General features: G+C 42.4%; 1 protein-coding gene across 1 annotated transcript in view; it reads right to left on the bottom strand.

Annotated features, from left to right (window-relative positions):
- LOC144763171 (amine sulfotransferase-like) overlaps positions 1 to 22,228 on the bottom strand; it is a 249,930-nt gene that overhangs the window by 200,697 nt on the left and 27,005 nt on the right. The window contains exon 2 of the mRNA XM_078648511.1: positions 21,872 to 21,922. Within this exon, the coding sequence (XP_078504637.1) occupies positions 21,872 to 21,896 (25 nt within the window). The 5' untranslated portion in view covers positions 21,897 to 21,922. The remainder of the gene's footprint in view (positions 1 to 21,871; positions 21,923 to 22,228) is intronic.

A 22,228-nucleotide genomic window follows, 5' to 3' on the forward strand; every position in this document is an offset into this window, starting at 1 on the left:
CGAAAAATCCGCGAGCGGAGCGGATTTTACGCCCATGTGCACTGGGACCTGGCTCCTGACTTTCATCCCTCTTGGGTGCCGTGCCTTCAGTCTTCTGTGACTGCCTTCTGGATGTGTGACCTGTGGACATATGATCGTATATCAGCTAAGCGCAAATGTCTCACAGCCACTACAATTAAATCTTTTCAAATTGTACAATGTACATGTTGCCAGCCCACATTGTGTCTGCAATCATTTGCCTAACTTGGTGGTTGCTGTGCTGTATGACATGGTCTTTCATTAACTGACTACGTGTACCATGATGCATTGCTACTGTTTGGTACTGGCACACCGGGACTGGGGTCACTTAGCTTCAAGGGGTGAGGGAAGGATAAGGGTGTGAGGGGGATTGCTGTGCATGCATCTTACCTTTTCTACTTGCAGCTTTGGCTGAGCTGTCCACTTCTCCCAGTCCGCAGTTTGCGATGCCTGTTTGCGGTGGTCTGCCAATTTTTTTTTTGTGAGGCTCCTCAGGTCATAGAACCTCTTTTTCAAATCCTCTGTGACTCTGGTGGTCACTCCCACAGCATTCACTTTGTCGAGGATATCTAGCCAAATCTTCCTTTTGGCAGATTCAGCCACAGTGAGGGACTGCACCTTCACCACCTCCTCCACAAGGACCTGTAGCTCCATGCTGCTGAATTTAAGCTTTCTATTCCTCTCTGTCTGCTCTGTGTCTTTGCTGGTTGCCATTTTACAGGTTTTAAACTGCACAAACTCTTTCTGCTGCTGCTCCCACTCTCTCTGCTCCAACTGCCTCTCCAGAAGCTTCTAATTAGTTGCAGCTGCCTTTGTAGCCACTTTCTGGTAGGGAGGGGGAGGGTGGTAGCACCTGATTGGCTGTTTTCTTAAGTTTCACTTTTGCTTGCTTTCCGATTCGGAATTTACCAAATCGGTATTTACCGATTCGGTATTTACTGATTCGGTATTTCCCATTCATTCCTATGGGCCTTTTGGCCCATAGGAATGAATGGGAAATACCGATTTGGTAAATACCAATTCGGTAAATACCGATTCAGTAAATTCCGAAAGTCCGATTCCGATTTTTACCGATTCGGTAATAAATACCAATTTTTTTCCTACATCTCATTTACCGATTCATGAATACCGAATCGGTAAAATTCGGTATTTAGGAATCGGTAAATGAGATTTACCTACATCTGGCCCAAAGAGTTTACAAGATGTAGTAATCCTCCACCATTTAGATTATCCTACAGGTTTAATGAGATTAACTGAGGAATACTTGGCAAAACTGGCTAACTTCCAACAGAATCTTAATTTGGAAAATGTCAGCCTTGACTGGTATGAAGACATGATTGGACAAGGTCTACAATGCCTCAGGATAAAATAAAAAATAAAAACTCAGGGCATAAGGAAAATCCAACGATTTATTGAAAGAAAATTAAGTAGTTTGATGAGAAATGTATGAAAATGAAAAGGTTGATAATAAAGGAAGAGAGAAACCTGAGAGCTTTTTAAGACCAGGTCAAGTATGCAAATCTCGTCAAGATGAGGAAAGTGTATAAAATGTTAGTCAGAAATCAGAAAAGGAATTATAAAGAGAAGTGTTAGGAAAATTTGCTGAAAGCCATTTTGAGTTGTATGGTGGAAGGAGTGGATCACTGACAGAATATCGACCACAGAAATGTCGACCATCAAAAATATTGTGACCAAAGTATCGTTGTCAAAAATATCGAACTCCTATCTTCATAATGGTAAGTACAAAAATATTGAAAAAAATATTGTTGTTAAGACATAGTTGTTAAAAATTATTGTTTCTTATGTTTTTAAAAGTATGTAAAATAAATGTAATTTCATGATGTAAAAATAATTAAACATATATATATATATATAAAATATAATATATATATATACTTAATAATATTGATAAATAATTATTATAATACATTATAAAGTGTAAGAAACATGTTAAAAATTACAAATACATATATATACATACACCTGTAACATTAAAAGAAAAAGGAAATATATATATATTTATATATAATAAATTAAAATATAAAAATTTGTGTAATCTTTTTAAAATACATTTTACACTACATTAACTGCAACAGTAAGGAAAATGTTGGATAGCGGAGGGTATAAAATTACTATTCCCACTCCAGAGAGTGCAACTGTAGGGAAAGTGTTGGATAGCGGAGGGGATAAAATTGCTATTCCCACCCCAGCGAGTGCAAGAGTAGGGAAAGTGTCGGGTAGTGAAGAGGTAAAAAATTACTATTCCTACTCCAGAGAGTGCAAAAGAAGGGAAAGTGTTGGATAGCGGAGATGAATAATTTACTATTCCCACTCCAGGTAGTGCAACAGTAGGGAAATTGTTGGATAACGTAGGAGTAAAAATTACTATTCCCACTTCAGGGATAGAAACAGTAGGGAAAGTGTTGGATAACGTAGGACTAACAATTACTATTCCCACTCCAGAGAATGCAACAGTAGGGAAAGTGGTGGATGGCGGATGGGATGCAATTACTATTCCCAATCCAGCGAGTGCAACAGTAAGGAAAGTTTTGCATAGCAAAGGGGTTAAATTACTATTCCTACTCCAGAGAGTGCAAGAGTAGGGAAAGTGTTAGATAGCGTAGGGGTAAAAATTATTATTCCCACGCCAACAAGTGCAACAATAAGTAAAGTGTTGGATAGCGGGGGGGGAATAATTTACTATTCCCACTCCAGCAAGTGCAGCAGTAGGGAAAGTTTTGGATAGCGGAGGGGAATCATTTACTATTCCCACTCCAGGGAGTGCAACAGTAGGGAAAGTGTTGGATAGCGTAGGGTAAACATTTCTATTCCCACTCCAAGGAGGGAAAGTGTTGGATAGAGGAAGCGATACAATTACTAGTCCCACTCCAGCAAGTGCAACAGTAGGGAAAAGGTTGGATAGAGGAGGGGTAAAAATCACTTTTTGCACTCCAGGGAGTGCAACAGTAGGGAAAGTGTTGGATTGCAGAGAGGAATAATTTACTATTTCCACTCCAGCTAGTGCTACAGTAGGGAAAGTGTTGGATAGTGGAGGGGCTAAGTTACTATTTCCACTCCAGAAAATGATTTAACATTAATTTACAAACAATCTAAATAAATAAAAATGTACATGTTCGTTTGTTCAAAATTGTAAATCTCCGAAAGTTCTTCGCCGATTGCTTTGAAATTTTGGCACAACGTTGGATTCGAATACACGCGTGTTTTTATATACACAACGTTGTATTCGAATACGAGCGCGTCGAATACACGCGTGTTTTTAATCGAGAGCCCGAACAGATACATAAAAATATCAATGTTCGTTTGTTCAAAATCTTAAATCTCCGAAAGTTCTTCACCAATTGCCTTGAAATTTTGACACAACGTTGGATTCAATTAAGCACGTGTTTATATATACACAACATTGGATTCGAATATGCCCGTGTCCAATACACGCGTGTGTTTTTAATCGAAAGGCTGAACGAACAGACCTTATCGATTTGGTTGCTGGGCAACAACTACAAGGGACGCATAGAGACAATAGTCTACATATATTAGGATGGACAGTTGGTGTCAGGATGGCAGACCGGGAACGTTGGATTCCAAAACGCGTGTGTCGAATACGCGTGTGTTTTTATTCGAAAGCCTGAACAGACACACAAAAATGTCAATGTTTGTTTGTTCAAAATCTTAAATCTCCGAAAGTACTTCACCGATTGCTTTGAAAGTTTGACACAACCTTGGATTCTATTAAGCGCATGTTTATATATACACAACGTTGGGTTTGAATACGCACGTGTACAATACACATGTGGTTTTAATCGAAAAGCCGAACAGACCCCATCGATTTGGTTGCTGCGCAACAACTACAAGGGACGCATAGAGTCAATAGTCTACATATATTAGGATGCACAGTTGGTGTCAGGATGGCAGACTGGGAAGTGGGTGGAGGGAGGGGAGAGGAGTTGGTTCACTTTGCAACATTAAGAAAGGACGCATAGAGACAATAGTCTCCTTATATATCAGGATGGACAGTTGGTGTCTGGATAGCAGACCGGGAAGTGGGTGGAGGGAGGGGGGAGGAGTTGGTTCACATTTCAACATTAGTGCATGTTTATATATACACGTCTGATTCGAATACGCGTGTGTCCAATACGTGCGTGTTTTTAATCAAAATGCCAAACAGACCCTATCGATTTGGCTGCTGCGCAACAAATACAAGGGACGGATAGAGACAATAGTCTACATATATTAGGATGGACAGTTGGTGTCAGGATGGCAGACCGGGAAGTGGGTGGAGGGAGGGGGGAGGAGTTGGTTCACTTTGCAACATTAAGAAAGGACGCATAGAGACAATAGTCTACATATATTAGGATGGACAGTTGGTGTCAGGATGGCAGACCGGGAAGTGGGTGGAAGGAGGGGGGAGGAGTTGGTTCACTTTGCAACATTAGCGCGTGTTTATATATATACACAACGTTGGATTTGAAAGGCCAAACAGACCCTATCCATTTGCTTGCTGCACAACAACTACAAGGACGCATACAGACAATGGTCACAAAAACATATTGTACACCCACAAGCATTTTGAAATTAAACATATTAGAAACGTGCGCTTACTCTTTTCTTTCTCTTCCATTGAACCAGACTGAGCCACAGCGACGCGTGGCCGGGTACAGCTAGTTAATTAATAAAAAATAATTTACCTCTGTCCATATTCCCCTATAAATTACACCACCAATACTGTAAAACATAACACAATTAACATAGTTAATTTACAATTAATTAATTAATAAAGATTAACAAGCAATTTTAAAACAAATAGTAATCCATTCATTCAAATATTTAACACTGTAAAAGAACTTACAATATATATGATATTAAAATGTTTTAAAAATATATTAAAATTCAATTACTTCCCAGCCTACACTCCCTTCAATCCACAACCAACTCTTTAAAAAAGACACAATTAACATAATTAATAATTAATAATTAATGAGTAATAATAACCAATAATAAATAATAATTATTCAAATTAATTCCACAATTAACAATATAAAACAATAAATACATAAATAATATTTAATAAAAAGTATTAATTGATTATCACTAAATTACTCCCCAGGCTACTCCCCTATAAACCTACAACACACTCCCACAAAAGACACAATTAACGTAATTAACAATTAATTAATAATGATTAATAACAAATTAATAATACATTGATTGCCACAATTAACAGTATTAAATAGTAATTAATATATATTAAATACTGAAATATTCATTATTATTAAATTACTTTACTCCCAACTCCCCTATAAATCCACAACCCACTCCCCCAAAAAATGACACAATTAACATTTTTACAAATGAACTATTAATGATTAACAACCAATTAATAACTAAATAATAATGCATTAATTACCACAATTAACAATATAAATATTAAATACATAAATATTAATTAATAAAAGTATAAATTAATTAATTATAATTCAATTACTTCCCACCCTCTTCCCCTATAAACCCACCATAACCCGCTACAGAACTAAAACGCAAAATTAGATTTGAATAAAAATAATAACTTCTAAAAATGATTGTTAAATGTATTATCAATAAATTACTTCCCACCCTATCACCCTTTAAACCCACAACCAGCTACGGAACTAAAGTGCAAAATGTACTTAATTTTTTTTTAATAACTCCTAAAAATTAAACACATATTAAAAAACAAATTCAATACTTACTCAAAAAAATAGAGCACATATATTTAAAACACACACTAAAATACATAACACTAACTAAAACTGATATTTTTAACAATGATATTTTAGCAAACAATATTAATGACTTCGATATTTTTCAAAACGATATTACTTACCTTAAACTTGATATTCTTGATGATATTCTGACAGTCGATATTTTTCTATTACGATATTTTGAACTCAATATTAGTGCAAGTCGACATTAACAACTCAGGGGCAGATTTATGTTGGGAATGCGCCACGTTTGCGTCACGCAACTGCGGCGTGAACGTGGCGCCTCCCTATGCCCCATTTAGGCAGATGCGTCACGTTGTAAAGCCCTGCGCCACTTGTGGGCGTTCCGGCGCAGTGTGGGCGTTCCGGGGCAGGTGCGCCTCGCAAAAGTGGCTGAGTGAAATCTATAAGATTTCACTCAGTCACTTTCAGGCCAATGCTGCGTCAAAACCCTGCGCCTGCTTGAAGCAGGCGTAGGTCTTGACGCAGCATTGTAAAGATGGGGCACCCCGAACCTTGCTGGAGCTGCGTCGCACTTGCGACGCAACTCCAGCAATGCGCCACCTTTATGGCACAGATGTGTGGTAAATAAATAATTAAATACCGGTACTATTTTTGAATACATTAATAATAACAGATAGCTCAATAAATAAGAGGCAGGATCCGAGGAATCTGAGTCGAACGGGCTTTATTCAGGCAAAAGGGAAGGGACAGGATCGGGACAGCCTGAAATAAAATAGAGAGGCAGCTGCAACGTTTCATCAACAGTTCAAGATATATATAGTAAAACATCACAATTACATTACATACAGTAGGCGTAACTAGTGACAAGCGTAAGATAAGAAGACATGGGCGTGAAAAGAAGGCGTGCACAGGGCGTGCACGTAGACATGTGATGAGAACGTCACAGAAGTGTCAGGAATGGGCGGAAACATGGAGGGGGCTACCTGAGCAGCTGGAACCTTTAACCTAGTGGTGCGCGCAAACGGGCAATGACGTGTTACCGGGGAGAACTGGGGGCTATGACTTCTGCACTAGGAGAGGAGACTAAAGTCTGCGGTGTCAGGACGACATGTACCTATAGCATATCTGGTATCTGGTGTTTGGAGTACATGTTGATAGAATCTAAAAGTTATCAGGGCAAAGGCTACTTGACACTAAGACTGGTGCATGCATATATTCTACATGTATTGCGTGTGCTATGAATCTTCTATGAATATTAATACAGTAATTCTCTTGCATGGAGACAGAAAGACTAGACTATAGCTGGAGCTGTTTATGCGGTTCGCTAACTTAGGAATGTGAAGACGGAGAGCTGAACTGATAACTAGAGGCATAACATATTCTTGGAAGACAGGCAGGCAGAGCCAGGCCGGGCACCGCGCTGCGCGGCAGGAAGTAAGTGAAGGGTCAGGGATGCAGGTGGGGGCTGCTTTGCTCCTCGGAGTAGGTTCAGGAGACTGGAGCTTGAATCTGATGTCCGGGCCCTTTTGAGGCCTAGAAACGGGGACAATGCGGGGAATTAACGTGCACACTGTAAAACGTGGCAACATAGGCCTAATACTCGTTGCTTTCACGAGAACTGGATACTGGCATACTAGAGTTGGACACAACTATAATTGTGTTTTTATTCGATCATAGGGGGATATATGCATATCGATCATGCACATATAACATAGGATGGGGAACACGTAGGCACATATGACAAGGCAAAATTCAATTTTCCTCATTCCCTCCTTGTGCCCTACGTTTCCATCAGGAAACATCAATATTCATGATACCATCTATCTGTTCATATAGCATCATTTGCTCGTCTCGAATTGTCTTGGAACGGGACTTAGGACTAAGACTAGGAATACAAGAGGTAGCACACAAGCCGCAAATCGCAGGGCCACATTGTAAACAGAGACAGCAACTGAATATAATCATTACTGCTATACCCAGGAATGACAATACTTTCCATCCCCAGGCAGATATAATACTCCAGAGCCAACCGGACCATGTGGTTATAGCTGAATAAACAGACGGTGCGTTATTAGGAATGAAAATGCAGCAACTAGATCCGATGACTCTACAAGCTCCTCCTCTATCGGCCAGTATGACGTCAAGAACGAGACGATTTTGGAGCACGACAAATCTCATAGCAGATTGCTCTTCAGTTAAGTTACCTAGAGCGGAAGTAGTCTCATTCACTACTGCTTCAAGGGTTCTGGTTAGCCTACATATTAACTTACTATTCTGGACAGGACCTATGAAGAAAAAGAAACCTTTATTGAAGTCTTGATACTGTTCTAAGGCAGTTTCAGTTTGATCGACAATTGGGGACTCGGTCTCCCTTCTATGTCTAACGTGTACTAGATGAGTGTTTCTGTGATAATCGGATGGGGCTAGGAAAACTGGTGGCAGTAGGAAGGCAATGTAACATGTTCCATCCCAATCGAGGGGCAGACGAACATATGCGGTCTGACCACAAACAAAATAAGAATGACGTGAGGCTTTGAAAATAGATTTCCCACTGTCACTATACTCGACTACCGTATTACAATCACTATGTCCTACATGTGCGGAACCATTCTTTCTGACACATAATTCGCCTTTAACTGGTAGAACTGAAATAGCAGGCAAATCTGGAGTAGTCTCGGACTGAACATTCAAACCCATGAAATTCGAGGAATAATTACCTAGATCATATACTTCGTTTTCTAGATCTAATCCTGTTCTATGGGAAAGTCCTTCCTTGTCTGGGAAACATGTACTATTCAGAAGGGACATATCATTTGAGGATGACGTTAACGTGGACCATGCTCCACACGAACCATTGTGCGAAAATGGATAGGGAAAAAGTGGCAGAACTCCCTTCGGGGTCTGGAAAGGGGGGAGTCGACCACACACCCAACAATTAGTGACATTGCTGGTCTGGTGTGAATAGTGTAACATACGGATGGAAGAATTATTACGCATAGCAAGACGATAGGATAACTCGTGAGGAGGCAGGTCACTAAATGTGTGCTCTACTGTAACATTAGGAAACATATGTACATATGAAATAGGAAAACATAAGTGTAAGGCATAACTTATGCAGGTAACCATAAGACTCAGAAATATCATGAAAAGTAAAGTAACAATGCATCTACTTTGAAGATTCTTTCGATAACGTATTCTCTTAGAGTTTTGACTAACTCTCTCACTGTGTGGGTCTATCTCATACATGTCAGGAACCTGTCTAACCGTTTCACCCGAGAGGGACTTAGACAATTAAACTGGCTGACTTACTAGACCGGAGCTTATCTTTATACTCCTGCTGCGGAGTTTTCTCTAACAGGGGAAGTTTAGATTCAGTGTCTGGGCAGTCCTTGAGAACGGGGCAGTCTCTGAGAAAAGTCTTTGGTTTGAGTCCATGGAATCTTTTGACATGACTGGAATGCAGCCACCCTTTCCTTCCCTCGATCTTCACGGCCGTCCTGGTTGTAAGTAGTACAAGGCGGGGCTCCTTCCAGCGGGGCTCCAGCGGACTTGAACGATCAAAATTCCTCACGAGGACGAAGTCACCTGGAACGACCTCGTGCGGTTTCACTTCGGTGTTGTCTGGAAAAGCAGCGGCAACCTGTGAACGACAAGATTGTAGTGCAGACATCAAGGAGGCTAGGTAATCTGTCAGCATATTACTGTCAACATCTGTAATTGTACGTGGTCTAGGTGTACCCCACATATTTGGGGGGCGACCGAACACTATCTCATACGGAGATAGACCTGAACGGGAATGAGCAACCATTCTCATATAGAAAAGGGCGACTGGCAGTGCTATTATCCAATCTACACCTTTCTCTGCACATACTTTGGCAAGGCGGATTTTCAGTGTCTGGTTATGTCTCTCTACGAGACCGGCTGCTTCAGGATGTCGTACACAATGGAACTTCCACTGGTACCCTAACAGAAGGGATACTTGTTTCATGAGCTCGGATGAGAATGGCTGGCCGTTATCTGAATACGACCCTAGGTAATCCATAGCGGGGAAAAAACTCACGAACCAACTGCCTGGCAGTGGTCGCAGCGGTGTAATCTGGAACTGGATATGCTTCTGTCCACCTGGACAAAGCGCATACAACTACGAGGACATACTTGAAACCTCGACATCGCTCCATCTGAATATAATCCATCTGGAGGACTTCAAAAGGGTGGTCAAGAGGATGGAATCCACCTTGTTCCACCGGAACACCTTTACCTGGATTGAACTGACAACAGATCATGCAGGTACGCACTTTCTGCTTGGCTGCTGCTCGTAAATGCTTGTTGAACCAGAGGTTCTGGATGCTGTCTAACATGGCTTTTTCTCCTAAGTGTGCTGGACTATGTGCGGTGTTAATAATGACTTGAACCATAGAGTCGGGGAGGAACCATGTGGCTTTTCCCTTCGTCAACCATCCTTGATCTGTCTGGACCCCTCCTTGTTCAGACCATTTCTTGATTTCTTCGTGAGTAGCATGTAACTGTATATCTATTACATCTTGTGTAGGGTCCTTAACTGTCATACAAGTAGTCTGATCTGGAGTGTCTGTCTGTGTCGGGTTAACTGGAATGTCTGGAGTCTGAGCTGTAAGCTTGGCTGTTCGATCTGCTAGATCGTTACCCTGGGAAATGATGTCAGTGACTTTCGTATGTGCCTTGCACTTCATGATAGCGATAGATAAATGTATTGCATTTAACAGAGCTTGAATGAGGGGGCCATGCTGAATCTTGGTTCCATGAGAAGTCATAAAACCTCTTTCTTGCCAGAGCACTCCAAAGTCGTGTACGACTCCGAATGCATAACGTGAATCTATGTATATGTTTACTTTCAGGTTCTTGGCACGTATGCAGGCTTGGGTCCGAGCGACAAGCTCTGCTGCTTGAGCAGACAGGGTATCAATACGATGTGTCTCTATAACTTCAGTGTCGGTAGTCACTGCATACGCGGCTACTAGTTCTCCTGTACTTGTTCTCATACATGAGCCATCCACATAAAGTGTCAGGTCGGGATCAGGTAATGCAATGTCTGTCAAATCTTGTCTTGGCTTTGTCATGGTGTTAACAACTTCCACACAGTCATGTGTGGCTGGTTTTGAAGTAACTGACGGTAACAGTGTAGCGGGATTTAAAATGTTGCAGCGTCTGATTTCTATGTGTGGCTGAAACAGTGTCAGTTCATAACCTGTTAAACGTGCAATTGTCAAGTGCTGAGTCTGTGTTCGGTTTAAAAGAACTTCCACGGAGTGTGGAACTTGTACTGTCAGGGAGTGTCCTAACACTATGGAATCACTTTGTCTGATAGCTAGAGCTGTGGCTGCAACTGACTTGAGGCACGCAGGCAGAGCCTGGGCCACTGGATATAATGTGCTAGAAAAATAAGCACAGGGCTTGTATTGTCCTGCTTGATCTTGTGTGAGAACAGATAATGCAGTACCATCACGTTCAGTGACAAAAAGTGTAAAAGGCTTACTGTAGTTTGGTGTTGCTAGAACAGGTGCTTGGCATAAAGCTTTCTTTAATTCGTTAAAAACAAGTGTATGTTCCTGGGTCCAAGGGAGGACAGTCGATACGGCTGCCTCCTGTGTCGTTAACTGTATCAATGGTTTAGCTAGAAATGCATACTGAGGAATCCATTGTCTGCAGTAAGAAGTGAGGCCGATAAAAGCTCGTACCTCCTTCTGAGTCTTGGGCTGTGAAGGATATATGCTATTAACTGGATACGGTCAGGTGTCAACTGCCTACCCCTCTTGGACTGTAAGTGTCCAAGGTAGACCACTTGCTGGACACAGAATTGCAATTTGGAAGGGGACACCTTGTGCCCCATCTCGGCCAGGAAATACAAGACTATAAGTGACGCACGTTCGCAGTCACGTTCAGAACGGGCTGTGATCAATAGATCATCGACATACTGGAGCAGAGCAGTGTCAGTTGCCATGTAAATATTGTCTAGTTGTCTTTTAAGTGCTTGACTGTAAATGCTAGGACTTTCTGTGAAGCCTTGAGGAGCTCGTGTAAATTTATAGCTTCTTCCATTTAAACAGAATCCGAAAAGGAACTGGCTGTCTGGATGAATGGGGACACTAAAAAATGCATTCTTGAGATCGATAACAGTGAAGAACGTAGCTTCAGAATCAATGGCTGTCAATAGGGAAGAAATATCTGGGACCACTGGGTACTGGGGTATGATACATTTATTAAGTTCTCGAAGGTCAATCACTAATCGATAAACTGGAGGTGCATTGGGATCGGTACGTTTTAGAATCGGAATGATAGGAGAATTACATACATTGGAGTCAGTTTCTACAACTACTTGAACAAGAAGCTCGTCAATAATTTTGGATAAGGCTGCTACAGCCTCAGATGGCAATTTGTACTGTCGGATTCGTGGTAATACAACACCTTTCTTCAGAGTGACACGATGGGGTGTGATGTGCATACAACCTACATCAGTTGGACCTTGCGCCCATAAATGCTGTGGTACATTCAGTAATCTGGGATCAAAATCACGTAATACATAATGACCTTTAAAGTCTCTCAAAAACAGTCGTACCCCTTCTGGGGAGCAACATATAACTGCGCCTAATTCTTTTAGGGTCCTAATGCCTAATAAATTTTCTGGACAAGATTTCGTGAGTAACAAGTCTGTGGTTCGGGACAATGGACCAACTTCTAGAGTAACTGGTTTCGATATTTCATTAACAATAGGCTTTCCTGAAAATCCAAGGGAAACATTTCTAGAGCCTGAGAGTGGAGCCCCTGGAACCTCGTCATGACTGATGGTAGTCCTACTTGCCCCTGTATCAATCAGAAACTTTCTGTCTTTCCCTAATACTTGACTATGTACATAGGGACCCTCTTGATCTACAGGAATCTCGATGAGAGGCAAGCCAACCTCCCTCTCAAGGCTGTTTCATGAATATGGCTGATAATCTGGATACTCGGACTGTGCGTACTGGTACATCTGCTGAGTAACGTGTTGTGTTGCAGCTATAGGCTGCGGTACTGTAACTGTCTGTTGTACATTCTGCGGCTGGGAAGTCTGTGAAACTTGTTCTTGTCTAGGCGGACGTGGTCTTTCTTTCGTTTTACCAGTAGCTATGTTGTGTTTCAGAACTGCACATTCGTTTATATAATGACCTGGCTGTTTACAGTAATTGCATGTCCCTTTAACGGGAGCTGCAGGATGACTAGTTTGATTCGTACCCCTCTTCTGGCTATCTTGCGGAACAGACTGTGCAACTAGTACTTTCATTTTCGTGTCTTTCATACGTCTCCTTTCGTGTTCCTGTTCTTCCCTAATTCTGTTCTGGTGGTACTGGAGCATCTGGAGCATCTGTGACGGAGTATTTGCTTTCCAGGTACTTTCGACTTTCAGTACTCGATTTTTAACTTGTGGACTTGAATTCTCGACTAGTTTGGTGACGAAAAGATGGGGATACGATTCACTACTTGTTTTCAGACCACTATTAATAATGAAACATTTCTCAAATCTAGAATAGAAATCACTAGTATCTTCGTCTTGTTTCTGTTTGCAGGCTGAGATGGCATCCCAATCTTCCTTTTTCGTGGCTAGTAATCTTGGCAAAACTTGTATCAATAACTCGGGCAATGCTTTAGCTTTATCCCCAAGACCGGTACCTGGAACTCGTGTATTATCTTCAGTCTCTAATGCGGTCCAATCTATCTTTTTCTCTCCCACCTCCCATTCTTTTTCTTTTAGTTTTTCATATATGCCCGCAGGCAACAGGACCTTTAACATTTTAATGATATCAGGATACGTGTATTCTCCCATACGGAGCATGTCCTTTAATTCACGGTGGAACCCTGCTGGATCTTTATCGTGACAGGGAATTAACTTTTTCATTTCCAGAAGTTCTATTTTTGTGATAGGGGTGTAAACAAATACTCGTTCTAGACCACCCCCCTCTACCTTAACTGGATGTACTTCTCGTAACGGATTCTGTCTATCTATGTAGAATGATTTTCTTTCTGGGGGTGAGACGGGAACAAAATGTGGATTCAGAAACGTTCTGTACTTGTGGCGCTGTTCTAGTATGACACTAATTAAATCGGTACCTAGACCTTTCCATCTGTTTAGGAGTAACTCGTTTAATACATCATGTAGAGGACCTGGATCAGAATGCTGATCCTCATACAGTGTAATGAGGTGCTGGATCATATACGTACCCACCAGACGTTGCTCGGCTGGGGGCAGTTTCAGGAACATTTGGGCCACTATTTCATCTGGAAACGTGGTAGAATCACTAGTCCATCGGACTGCTGATCGGGCTAGTTCTTGTTCATGCATTGTACTAAGCTCGCTATAACCTATTCGTGATTTCAAAATCTGATCGGTGGCCTGGAATACTTGCTCAAGAGAACACTGTTCTGGTACTGGAGGAGGAAAAACTTTCTTGTAATCTAGGCGTGAATGTCGGTCGGAAAGTCTAGTTCTACCTACATACGCTATTCTGGAGGGATTCTCGCTGTCTACCTCTTCATTAGAAGAGTCATACTCTTTCTCGGTTTCTCTTTTTGCTTTCTCTTTCTGGTGTATACTTATAATTTCCTTACGAATTTTCTTGTACATACTGTCTACACTACCTTGTGTCTTGTGTTTTCCCTCTGCTATATTGTCACTCCACTTAGTCAGACCTTTCATCTCTTCTTTATCTTTATCAGGATAATCTTGTTCTCTTATTAAACAGTTAATCAAGAACTGTAAAATCATATGTTGAGTCTCGGTTTTTCTGTATGCCATAGCTTCGTGAATACTTCCTGGATTCTCTCCTGTACGGATAAAACGATATATACTGTCTAGATGTTCCCTCATATCGGGCAGGGTGGCCAGAAAGGTGGCAACCCGTCTTAAACGTAATGAATATATTACCATATGATCTTCGCCTGGGACTGGATCATATATACAGTCAGTAAGAAGTCGCTTGAGGTCTGCGTGTGTAGCTAGTTTTGGCGTACGCTGTAACGCTGCGTCGTGCGGCGTCAGTCGTCTTACTTGAGGCGGGGTGTTAGGAGCACTTCCCCCCACTGCTCCTGAACCAGAATCGTCGGTTAATACTGGACGTGCTGGTAAAGTGACTGGCAAAACGGGTACATTTACTGTGGGCTGGTCCGGGGGTGCTGGCACATTAACTTGGCCCCCGGAACCAGTGGCTGGAGGAACAGGAATTACATTATTGACGGGAGGCTGTGGGTGAGCAGGCGGAATAGGATTTGCATATTCTGGGACTGTGTCGTCCAAGTAGGACGAGAGAAAAATTTCAGCTGCGGTCGGTTTATGACGTAGCTTAATCGGGACCAATGGTGGCGGTAGATTACAGGGTGCTTCCGGGGTTGCCTTTGGCAAGCCCTCGGCAAGAAGAGGATACATGCCTTTAATAAGGGCATTTCTCTGTCTGTCTGACTGTTCTGCTCTAACTCGTTCACCTTCTTCGATTAATTCCCTTTCTTGGGCTTTCTCTAAGGATTCTCTAATTAATTCTGTTTTTCTGAATTCTTTTTCGGTTCTTTTATGAGATTCTTTGCGCCATAACTCGATGGCATCTTTCTGGGACTGTCTGGCTTTCTTTTTCCATAACGCTTCTTCTACTCGCATGATGCACTCGGCATCCCATGTACCTGATACAGGCCATCTATATTTCTCTTCAAGATCTTTAGTATAATCCGCCCATAAGTCTAGATATAATATGGAATCTAAGCCATGCTTGTGATACATAAAATGTCCAGGACTGTCCCTAGGGGGGACAGGAACTGCTTCTTCGAGTAACCCTTTTCTGGTTTTTATCTGACGTAATTTCGAGAACAGAGGCATTTCGGAATTTTACTTGCGAACACAATACACAGTAATCACAGTAATGAAATGGCAAACAAATCACTCATACCACGACATAGAAATACAGTAATAACAGTTCGAACAGAATACTACCTGATACACTGAAAACAGAACACATGAATTTCTCGAGAACGGACTTACTAGAATTACTGGATGCACTGCTAAAACAGTACAGAACATACCGGTCTCCTAAAGAGACACGTCATACCGTATCCACCTAGGTGAATACTTCGGACTGGATCTGTGTACCCAAACCCATCGGACCAGGAACAAACTAATGATCCTGTCTAGATACTTCCCCCGCAACGGTACTCACCGGGAAGCAGAAACTGGAAGGCCTCGGACTGGACTGGACTGCTACGACGTCGGACTACGAACTTCGGACTTCAGAAACAGGTGGGCCTCCGGATACCTCGGACCTTGCTCTCTCGGCTTGGGCTCTGGTCGGGACGAACCGCATTCCACACCGCCTCGTCTGGATGCCGGACCGCAGTCTCCGTCTCCTCCGTGGGCCTGAGGGAGACTTGAAGCAGAAATATCTGCACGTGCACGGTATAGTTCCGTCACGGCTGCAGAGGGTCAGGGGGCCTGCGTTACATCGCCGGCGCGTGGGGAAAGGGCACGTTCCTGTTCGGGCGCCATTTATGTGGTAAATAAATAATTAAATACCGGTACTATTTTTGAATACATTAATAATAACAGATAGCTCAATAAATAAGAGGCAGGATCCAAAGAATCTGAGTCGAACGGGCTTTATTCAGGCAAAAGGGAAGGGACAGGATCGGGACAGCCTGAAATAAAATAGAGAGGCAGCTGCAACGTTTCATCAACAGTTCAAGATATATATAGTAAAACATCACAATTACATTACATACAGTAGGCGTAACTAGTGACAAGCGTAAGATAAGAAGACATGGGCGTGAAAAGAAGGCGTGCACAGGGCGTGCACGTAGACATGTGATGAGAACGTCACAGAAGTGTCAGGAATGGGCGGAAACATGGAGGGGGCTACCTGAGCAGCTGGAACCTTTAACCTAGTGGTGCGCGCAAACGGGCAATGACGTGTTACCGGGGAGAACTGGGGGCTATGACTTCTGCACTAGGAGAGGAGACTAAAGTCTGCGGTGTCAGGACGACATGTACCTATAGCATATCTGGTATCTGGTGTTTGGAGTACATGTTGATAGAATCTAAAAGTTATCAGGGCAAAGGCTACTTGACACTAAGACTGGTGCATGCATATATTCTACATGTATTGCGTGTGCTATGAATCTTCTATGAATATTAATACAGTAATTCTCTTGCATGGAGACAGAAAGACTAGACTATAGCTGGAGCTGTTTATGCGGTTCGCTAACTTAGGAATGTGAAGACGGAGAGCTGAACTGATAACTAGAGGCATAACATATTCTTGGCAGACAGGCAGGCAGAGCCAGGCCGGGCACCGCGCTGCGCGGCAGGAAGTAAGTGAAGGGTCAGGGATGCAGGTGGGGGCTGCTTCGCTCCTCGGAGTAGGTTCAGGAGACTGGAGCTTGAATCTGATGTCCGGGCCCTTTTGAGGCCTAGAAACGGGGACAATGCGGGGAATTAACGTGCACACTGTAAAACGTGGCAACATAGGCCTAATACTCGTTGCTTTCACGAGAACTGGATACTGGCATACTAGAGTTGGACACAACTATAATTGTGTTTTTAATCGATCATAGGGGGATATATGCATATCGATCATGCACATATAACATAGGATGGGGAACACGTAGGCACATATGACAAGGCAAAATTCAATTTTCCTCAGATGCGTCACGCATCTGTGCCGTTTTTGCCCCATGGTGTACCGCATTGTAAATGCGGCGCACCATGGTTTGCGGAGCAGCGGCGCAAAATAACTGCCGCATCCCTGGGGATGCACCAGTTATCATAAATCTGTCCCATAATATTATGTCTGTTTACCGGAAGAAGCTGCATGGGAACTGTATTTAGGGGAGCTATATGGTAAGAGAAAAGAACCAGCAGAAAGTGACATAATATCTTGGGTAGGGGTGGCTGAAGATATAAAAGCATACTTTACAGTAGATTATTAAAAGATACTATAAGAAAGCTAAATTTGACCAGTGCAGCAGAACCTGATAGTCTTCCTGCAATTATAATAAAGACACGGTAAGAATGGTGGGCTGAAGTGTTTTCACAAATGTTCTTATTTATATTAGGCACGGGCCAGATCCCCAATAGTTGGAGGAAAGCCATAATTTGGCCAGTGCATGAGAAAAGAGATATGAAGGCCCTGAAAAATTATAGGCTGATTAATCTCCTGGATGTAGGACAGAAGGTATAACCTTGGCAATACTGAAGTATTGGGTGGAGTGGAGGTAAAATGTGCCTGTGGAACATGGTGGCTTTAAGGAGGCAGTAGCGGTCGGCAGTAGGAGTTACTGCAGGGCGGTGACGTGGGCAGGGGGAGGGGCAGGGTGGGGGGTAGTAATGTATGGATTACGGAGTTTTACAGGTAAGTAAACATTTAAATAAATAAAACGAATTTTGTTGCGCGCACTGCATCCCCAAAGGCGATGCCCCCTTAATGAGTAGATCAGAGGCCTAAGATATAAATTAAAAAGCACCGGGGACAGAGAGGAACCTTGTGGAACCCCGCTCGTGGAGGTGAGCTTGGGGGCGGTGAGATTCCCAAGTCTTACTGCTTGAGTATGGTCAGAAAGAAAGGACTCAATCCAACCAAGTGCGGGTCCACCTATGCCCGCCTGCTCGACACAGTTCAGTAAGATGTTATGGTCGACCGTGTCGAACGCGGCCGACAAGTCCAGGAGCACCAGAGCTTGATGGTCTCCCCTATCTGCATCTGCTCTGAGAGTGTCCAGATCTGCAAGGATCACAGCCTCCGTTGAATGCGGCAGACGGAAGCCAGCTTGATTTGGCTCTAAGTAGTCTCTGCGTTCAATAAAGCTTGACACACACCTAGCCACATGGGCCTCTAGCATTTTTGCCAGGAACGGAAGGAGGGAGATGGGGCGGTAGTCAACGGAGTTTTTCGGGGTCGGCCCCTGTTTTTTTTAATAAGAGGGACTACCGTCTCATGCTTAAAAGCCCTGGGGACTTTGCCTTGGGCATGAGTGCATGAGTATCTGAGTGGATCTGTGAGTGGATGCATGAGCGTCTGAATAGATCTGTGAGTGGGTGCATTACTGTCTGAGTGGGTCTGCACTGGGTGAATGAGTGACTGAGTAGATCTGTAAGTGGATGCATGATTGTCTGAGTGGATCTGTGAGTAGATGCATGAGTGTCTGAATGGGAATGAGTGGGTGCGGGTGTGTGTCGGAGTGGGTCTGTAAGTGAGTGCATAAGTGTCTGAATGGGTCTGTGAGTGGGTGCATAAGTATCTGAGTGGGTCTGTGAGTGAGTGTCTCAGTGGGTCCGTGAGTTGGTGCTTGTTGTGGGTCTGTGACTGGTTGCATACATCTCTGAGTGGGTGTGTGAGTGTCTGAGTAAGTTTGTGAGTGGGTGTGAGAGTGTCTCAGAGGGTCTGTGAGAGGGTGAATGAGTATGGAAGTGGGTCTATGAGTGGGTGCATGATTCTCTGAGTGGGTCTGTAAGTAAGTACATGAGTGTCTGAGTCAGTATGTGAGTGGCCCCTTCAGTATCCGAGTAGGCCTGTAAATAGATTTGAGAGTGTCTGTCTGGGTTTCTCAGTGGGTGTTTCAGTGTATATATATTTTTGGGCATAATTTGCGATTCCATCACAAATTTACATGGAGGGCAGTGCTATATGTTGTGATGGATTTGTGTATTCTCCAGTGTGGATAGAAAAAGTTCTGGGCATTTACTTGTCCGTCAGGGGTCCCTCACAAACCTCTAGTTTGCTTCCACATGGTCAGAGTACCTCTACCCTGCCCCCTTCTACAACATTTTGTGTTTAATCTTGCTACTGGGGACAGTTTCTCAATGTCTAAGTTGGCAGCTTCAATTTTCTTCTCAGGTTGCAGCCAGCTAATCACAGCAGTGCTGTTGGTGCGTGGATTTATGAAGCGCCTCGAGGGACTCAACAAGGATCTGCATCCCTAGATACACCAATTTATTTTTTTCTTTTTTATCTGAAAAAAACTACAGAACAAATTTATACTAAATCACAAACTGGCTTTTTCTGTAGTAATATGTAGCTTTTCTCCAAATTTGGTGTGATTCCGTTCAGCAGTTTGGGCTATAGTCGTGTCTAAATTCTCAATGGAAATTAACATTGGAAAGAGACTTTTTTTACACCCTTTTTCCTCTACCCCGCTTGACAGATCACCACAAAACTTGCCGTGTACAACTAGACAGAGTACAGCACTCTTTTAGTAAAATTTCCAGAAGATCCGTCAAATGGCACCAAAGATATAAGCAAGTCAAAAATGTTTTCCCTTGGAAGCTAGATCCTAACTATACCTACCTACTATCGGCCAACAGTGGATTTAGCCCTCACAGATGGTGCCCAGGGGGTCAGTGTTTACCTACCATACCCCTTCATACCTTATTTATTTAAAAAAAATCAGGACATGGTGACTAAGTTCCTGTGTCCTGAAATGGTGTCTGCTACATTTCTCTTCCTCATGCGGCCAGCCAGTCAGAGCGCACTCTCACCTGGGTCTCGCAGTATGCACAGAAGCCTTTTCGCTTCTGCGGAAGCAAGGATTCAAAAGTGAAAATTGGCCCTTTCACCCAATCAGATTGCTCTATTCTTTGGAGTTACTTGATCACAGGACACGCCCAAGCCTCCATCAAATCCAACCATCCAGATATACAAATATTTCAAACATTCATTTCTCAAAAACTACTTAATGGATATACACCATATCACACAAACACACTTTCTGGGTAAAGATCTTTCTTTCTGCCACATTAGATGTGTTCATTTAGCACTTTGACTGTAGCGCTTTTCAAAACTCCCTTGTATATAGCATGGGGAAATAAAGTTTTGGTACCTACCCTTGTTCTCAGCCCCTTTTAAGGAAGGAGCATAGGTGGCTTAACTTTGTTTTGGAAACTTTTGTGAAGATTTATCAAATGGCGTGAAAGTTATTAACAAACCAAAATATCAATAGTGCCTTTACTGGTCACAGAACTACAAGGTTAATCACAATATCCTAATAATGTCAAGTTATGTAACGTAAAGGGGAATTTTATATAATGTAATATATGACATTTTGCTACCTCTCTGCTTAAAAGACAATACATGGCAAACAAGTAGCCTGATGTTACCTGTGACGTCTTCAGCTGATCCTGCCTGTTTAGCCCACAGCATGTTACATTTTGGGCTTTTCAGTTTTTGAAACCAAACTACATGTCCCAGAATACTACGCAAACTCCTACAACCTATAAAGGCAGATGGTGGTAATAGTGTGGCATATGACATGGATCCTTTTAGCAGCTATCCTTAGGTAGCCTCCAGGAATTAGCACCTACGGCACATCCAAGAACCAAAAACTATTTCTTGCACGTGTTAAGAGTAGAGGAGAAAATAAATACGTGTTCCTACCCTCTGCCCATGAAGAAATGTATTTTAGTTTCTAAGAGGGATCAGCCCAGTGAATTCTTTTAGGCTGCTTAAGACAGCATGCATTTCTTCCCAGAGATAATGAGGCAAGTTGGAAAATGGCCCAAGCAGTGCTTGGGCTCCCACTAGTCACTTGTAATACCTATTGCAAGCATTTAGGTCCGCCATTTTCTTAATACAGATGTATTGCATATGTATACGCCATGGTAGTGAAAACCAATGTTGCCAATAACATGCTATTTAGAGCAACTATTAATAAACTTCCATTCACACATGTATTGCAAGAATGCAAAAGTCACGCTCCGGTTTTTTTTCTCAGTAGAGGGTACCACAAAGTTTTCTATTTACTATGATTGTCGAGGGAGGAGCATTATGACCCACTCTACTTCAGATTACACTAGAGATTGCGCCTCTCAGGAGTCATGGCCCCTGTCCACACCCAGCGGCAGTAAAAAAACAGATCATACATCTGCGCATGCACTAAGATGTTACAGTTAGCTTCAGTTATAAAACCTCAATATATGTTTATTAAAACCTTTAATATTCACTAACGAAAACAGTTAAAGTGATGCTATTGTTATAAAACAAACATTAAATGGCGCTGACGTTAGCCAGGTGTGAGTAGCTGAACTAACAAAATTATGCATCCCATCATGCACTACTTATGACTTCACATAATGCAATCAAAATAAACCAACTCACCTCGATCGTTAGTTGTGGTTGACATAATTTGTAGTTTAAAAACGTTTTAATCTGTGAAAAAAGGATTGGTGTATATTATCAGTAGACGTTTGGTAAATCCATCTCTAACCACACTTACAAATATGTATTACAATGTTCACACACACTTTCTATATGTCTACTGTGAGGCCAATAGGTAGTACCTTTAATCCCATCTTCAAAATCAATGTGAATTGACAGGTTGGTGCTTCTAAATTTACTAGCCAATGTACTCTGTTATGCATCCATAAAAGTGGGCACTCAAACTCACTGTGTTTGGTACCATCAAAGTAGAGTACTTGCCACCTGTCAAAACAGGAAACTCTTCAAATTTGATCT

The sequence above is a fragment of the Lissotriton helveticus genome, chromosome 6 (assembly GCF_964261635.1).
Source record: "Lissotriton helveticus chromosome 6, aLisHel1.1, whole genome shotgun sequence".
Lineage (NCBI taxonomy): Eukaryota > Metazoa > Chordata > Amphibia > Caudata > Salamandridae > Lissotriton > Lissotriton helveticus.